General features: G+C 49.5%; 1 protein-coding gene across 4 annotated transcripts in view; it reads right to left on the bottom strand.

Moving 5' to 3' along the window:
* Positions 1-259: 259 nt before the first annotated feature.
* MAP7D1 (MAP7 domain containing 1) overlaps positions 260-6,000 on the bottom strand; it is a 382,583-nt gene continuing 376,842 nt past the window's right edge. For all 4 annotated transcript variants that reach the window (XM_069622620.1, XM_069622618.1, XM_069622619.1 and 1 more), the window contains 2 exons: positions 2,483-2,742; positions 260-1,387 (listed from right to left, as the gene is read on the bottom strand). In XM_069622620.1, coding sequence (XP_069478721.1) covers positions 1,377-1,387; positions 2,483-2,742 — 271 coding nt within the window. In that variant the 3' untranslated portion in view covers positions 260-1,376. The remainder of the gene's footprint in view (positions 1,388-2,482; positions 2,743-6,000) is intronic.

Here is a 6,000-nt window from a genome sequence, read left to right as displayed (position 1 = left end):
CGTCTGCTCCTTGCACCTATGCCCAGTTAAAAACAAAAATAAAAAGGCTATCATTAGGCTTTTGTGGAGGCAATATATAGAAATTTTGTATATAGACATGTGACGTACTAGGAAATAATGAGTGCATACACAAATGTATCTTCAATGCTTTGGCCATTAAAACAGGAGGACACAGACACAAAAATAAGGGCAGACTAAAACAGCGTACACACGCGCACACAATTCTACACCCTTAATGAAACGTTAGCGTATTCCTAAAAAGTGTTTTATTCTTTTTATTATGAGACTGTGCATTGTGTCACAACTGAGTTGGGAAATGGAAAAGCCACAATGAGATGGCGGAGCAGTTATGTTAGCCTAGTGATCTGGTATTACGTCACACCACCACATCATAGGCACGGAGACTGGGGCAGTGGCCTGAGCGCACACCGGCTGCACCAGCAGACAACACTGAAGTGTAGCGCAGCCACCTGGAAACGCCGGAGCGCAAAGTAAGCGCCCGAAAGGCAGCAGGATAAATGGATTATATATTGGTTGCTCAGTCGCACGTGACATAGGAGCAGCCGTCTCAAGTGCAGACAATTGCCCTGCCAGCACGACTGACCAATGTACTGCAAAACTGTTCGTCAAACGTCTGCAAGGCCGCCGCCACCACCACCACCCCCCCTCTCTGAGCGCATCTGCCATTGCCCTCATCCGCACCTCCGTTAAGCGTCCCAAAGCGCAACGATCTCGCCACCTGCAAGAGCACAGGGCAAATTGTTGGGGCCATCCACGTTCAAGGGCTATGTCCCGCTGCTTCGAGGGATAGGGCCTTGTCGAGAGCAGCGCCCACTGCTCGCCCCGATATAACACTGTGAGGTTCTATTTACATTATTCACATACAGTCTTTGTACCCAGCGGCCGCTTCAAGTTAAATAGCTACATTATTACAACACCGCACTTCAGTGGAAGGCCCGACGGCCACGCCGTCGAGAGCCTCCGCGTTATCGCTACAGTGAATGAAACAGTCAGTCTCGTAAGGTGCAAGGTTAAAATAAAAAACAAAAACAAAGATCGTTCCATAGGAGGGGAGAGGTCCCAGCCGCGGTGACCCCCGAAGGGGCTTCTTCAAGTGTCTCTCCCACTACTCCTTTCACGGCCTGCATTATCGCTTAAGATTCCAGGGTTTTGAGTTCCCAAACGCCCTCCCCTCCTCACTGGAGTGTTTATTCCCTGACAACTACCATTATTTAAAAAAATTAACCAAAAAAAAAAACTATATTAAGAACAGGTCTGGAATTGGCACTTGTGTAATGTCCATCATGCTTTGGGGTGTCCGCAGTCCACATCAGGAGGGAGGCGGAGATTTGTCCATGTCGGGAAGGTTGGTGCTCCTAGAGGACTTCTAGGGGAAGAGGAGAAGAGGAGTTAGGAAGGTGCACACAAGCCGAAGATGTAGTCATTGATTTTGCATTGTTTAAGAGACATATTGAGGAACCCACACTTCCATTCATCATCACAGCCCCCACCGCTAGGATGAATGGCAAGCTGCCCCCACTGCTGAAAACCTCTTCCCTGTAGGAATGTTGAAGCTCAGGGGCAACGCACTCATCTTGGAAGCAAGACGACGCGGAGCAACACAGGTTCCATCCACAGGTCAGTGCTTAGACACCTCTGGATATTAAGCGCGTTATAAATAACCACTTACAATGACCACTAGGCAGCCATGCAGACTGGAGTGCTCCCAAACGAGTTACCATTGCACACTAGAGTGGGGCAGGAGGGAGTTACGCATCACTGCACACTTTCCAGAGCTCCTATCAACACACCTCAGAGAAGCTGCTGTGCAGCACCATATGAAGGGTGCGCACCAAATCCAGTGTAAGGCAAAATGAGAAGACAGCACAGTGGACTGGCCTACCACCACCCCTGCAAGGAGAAGTCTCCTTCTTAGCGGTTTATGGTCATTGCATTGAATTCCTTGCATCGACATGCATTTGATTGGAATTTTTCAATCTAAAAAATTTCCATCAAATGCATTTTTTGTTCTCCTTTCTTTTTTTTGTGGGCCCCCCTCCCAAACCCTCATTTTTTACCCTTTAAAATGCACCTAAACAATAATTAATCCTTTACCCCCCAAAAATATACATTCGATGTAAATTCTTTAGATGGAAACATTTCGATGGAATGGCATTAGATGCAATGGCCAGATACCCTCTTCGCATTGTGCAAAACCGTGAAAACACTGCTCTTTACATAAAGCTCGGACCAATACTGACCAATAGCAATCAATGGGTGATCCATCACCACATGTTCAGAAATGTCAATGTATGTATTTTATGATTGTACTCATCTGTTCTGACATGTATATATGACTCGCATGCATACGTTTCTTCTGTAACTAAGCCTGCCACAAATAACAGCGCCACGATGCCCTTGAGCTGTATGTGCGCTATACAAATGTATAAATAAATAAATATAGTGTTGGGGGCAATATTACCTGTGATTTGATGTGGCTGTACGACAGGCTTTTTCATGAAAGGTTCATCCGTGAATGCGATGATGGGGTCCCCAGGGAGACCGAGGTCCCTCTCCCCGTGACTGTTAGTGCCGTCTCGCGCAGAGCCAATATGGTTGGGCAGCTGGATGACCTCCTCGAAGTCCTGCTGAGAATCCTTGTGGGAGAGACCATTTTTGTGCTTCTCGGATTGAAGACCATTCACCAAGGGTACGTGCTGGGTCACTTCCTTTGCTGGGCGGCTACAGAAAAAGAGCCAACAAAAGAAAGACTGCTCACAGAGCGAAAACAACAACCAAAAAGACTCAATCCATGAAGTGGGAACAGGAGAAGTACCACAAGGTGGAACAATGATAAGTCAATTGCCAGTGGCAGGGTACAACGTGGAATGAGAATAGGAAACTATCGGTGGCAGGGCATAAGGTGGGATAAGACTAAGAAAAGCACCAGTGTCGGGGCAAACAGTGGGATAAGACTAGGAGAGGGGCCAGTGGCAGGGCACATGGTGGGATACAACTAGGTAAAGCATCAGTGGCAGGGCACATGGTGGGTTAAGACTAGGAAAGGCACCGGTGGCAGGGCACATGGTGGGATAAAACTAGGTAAAGCATCAGTGGCAGGGCATAAGACCAGTAAATAATCCATGGCAGGGCATAAGGTGGGATAAGACTAGGAAAGGGGGCAGTGGCAGGGCACAAGGTGGGATAAGACTAGGAAAAGGACCGGTGGCAAGGTACAAGGTGGGAAAAGACTAGGAAAAGGACCAGTGGCAGGACACAAGGTGGGATAGGACTTGGAAAAGCATCAATGGCAGGGCATAAGGTGGGATGACACTAGGAAAAGCCTCCGTGGCAGGACACAAAGGTGGGAAAAGACTAGGAAAAGCATCATTGGCAAAGCACAAGGTGGGAAAAGACTCGGAAAAGAACTGGTGGCAGGGCACAAGGTGGGATAAAACTAGGTAAAGCATCAGTGGCAGGACACATGGTGGGATAAGACTAGAAAAGGACCGGTGGCAGGGCACAAGGTGGGAAGCAGTTCTACCAGTTGCTCAGCTGCAGCCTGGAAACCTTTCAACTCTTCCTCCCACTTGCCCCGCCCTATAATTTCAATCTCCCCTTTGTCCTGCATGAATCCTCTGAGCCCTGCAAAACCAGTTCCACTTTCTGTGTCCATCATGGGTGGGTGGCTCTGGAAAGCCACTTGTACCTATAATTTCAACTCCCCTGACCTGAGAATGACACAGAATACCTGAGAACGTGTGTCCAGCCCCGCATCCCATCTCCCCTAGAAACCAAACACAACTTGTCCTGGCAACAACCAAACAAACACTTGCCTCCTGGGTGGAATAACAGCCTTAGATAAGCCTGTGGAGAAAGGACTGGGCACTCACCCTGCCCCTTCTTTGGTTGCTGCCCGTGGTGTGCTGATGGGGGGGACAGCCAAGCCAAGGAGGCCCCTTCCACAGGTATCCTCGTCTTCCCTCTGCATCCTTCCCCTCCCTTCCTCATCAACCTGCTCTCTATTTCCACCGGTAAGGCTCCTGGCCTTTCTGCCGGCCTGCCTCTGCATGCGCGTGTGTCCCACGGTATGCGTCTCTCTATGTGAGTCTCTCTTCCTGTTTTTCTCCTTCTGTGTCCCTCGTGGGACCCTGTGGGCGCTCTCACTGGGTGCCACCTCTCTCACTGGGCGACACCTTTCTCACTGGGCATCCCCTCTCTCTCGCTTCCTTCTCTTTTGGTCCTCCCCCTCCCAGTCCTCCGTCTCTACCAACCGCCTTCTCCCACTTCCTCTCCAACCCTTCCCTGCAGGGCCCTGCTCCCCCATGCATCCAAGGTTACTTCCCGGGCCCACAGGTCCCAGGCAGTGGGTGTGCCTAGCTAGTGTGTCTGCCATCAATGCCCCAGTCCAGTGCAGGCAATCACCCGAGTCCAGTGTGTTTAATTTATCCTGCTGGCAATGAGTTTACTTCTCTTCCTGTAATACATCTGATCCTGGTTTCTACAAAGACTTTGGTGCCTACATTATGCTCCCACTTTTCAGTGCAGCCTTCCTGTTATTGCCCGAGGGGGGGGATACACTGTCTGTGCACACAATGCACCCCCCCCCCCCCAACCCCCAGGTCTGTTGACTTCCAAGCCCAACACTGTGGCCCTGCCTGGGGTCTCTCTCATGGCAGTTAGGGAGAATTCTCATTTCTGTGCCAATTCCTTTCAACCTTAGAACCCCGGTCCCCCCCACCCCCCCACCCCCAGCTCTTTTGCTGGACTTTTGGACTTTTTAATTTGTACCCTGGAGTGAGCCAGCCATTTTTCTCACTCCCTCATGATCCCATTTTGATCCGATTCGGATGATCTGTTTCCTTTGTTTTTGGAGTCTGTCAAACTCCATAGGCATCTACTTTTTGTATGGTGAGACACAGCACCATCAGTGCAGTGTCAAAAATAAATCCTTTAGATTTCTCTCTCCAGGTTTAAATACCTTTTATTGGGTATACTTCTGTTCCCAAGAATAGTAAAGTGAAATTGATTTTACTTACCTTGTCTCTTCGAGGGTCCAGCACACCCCATTTTATGTGGAGTGCAAGGGGGGTGGGGGGGGGGTTTACTTACTAGTCCCTTTTCCTACCTACTCATGTAACTTTTTTTATGCTATCCTCACTACTTTAAACAGCTGGTGGCAGTGGTTTAATTTTCTTACCATTGTACTTTTCAGCCACAGGCTGAACCCTCAGCTGCATTATAGCACCAATGCGTGACCATTTTGTCAAAATGGCCCCGGTCTTCCTTTTTCACTATTTTCTGTTTATGAAGTCTTTCTTGGGTTTTACTCTGCAGGCCAAACCAGGTTTGAGCCCTTTGTTCATCTTGCCTTTGGCAGGCTTCAGTACTGAAACCCGCCTCTGGCTTAGTGTGTCTGGAAAGGCAGGAAGTGAGGGAGGTACCTCAAACTCCCCTGTCCTTCGTCTCTAGGGAAACCTGACTGCACCCATTCCTGATTGGCTGGCTGTCCTTGCAGGACAGCCCCCTGCTGTGCGAGTGAAAGCTATGCAGTGCATGCATGGCAGAAACCTGCTTAAAAGGCAAGGGTTTTGTGACTAGAGGCAGAGTCGACCACTGGGACGAAGCCTACTGCATCCTCCTGGACCGTTGAACTGCCCGGTGAAGCTCTGCCACTGTGCTGAAACTCCCTTTTCTGATCGACAAGAGAAGCTCCGAAAGGATGACTCCTTGGGTTAGTGGGACCAACTAACCAAGATACGAACTCCACAGGAAGACCTTCCCCGACAGGCTGTACTTCTTTGCTGCTACAGGAAGAGAGTGGCAGGGGTTAAGATATCCGTAGTCGAGTGCAACATCTGTAAACTGGCTAAAAGCTCCAGGAGTCTCCTCCGGACCCCCCAGAAGCCAGACGATCAGAGCTCGCATCACCTCACCAGAGTGCAGGACTCAAGGAGTTAAGGAAGCTCAACCGGTGTCCAAGATCCACGGTGGTGGTTT

This window comes from Ambystoma mexicanum, chromosome 11 (assembly GCF_040938575.1).
Source record: "Ambystoma mexicanum isolate Mex_15411 chromosome 11, UKY_AmexF1_1, whole genome shotgun sequence".
Lineage (NCBI taxonomy): Eukaryota > Metazoa > Chordata > Amphibia > Caudata > Ambystomatidae > Ambystoma > Ambystoma mexicanum.
The sequence above is the reverse complement of the archived record's forward strand: the minus strand, read 5'-3'. Positions and strand labels throughout refer to the sequence as shown.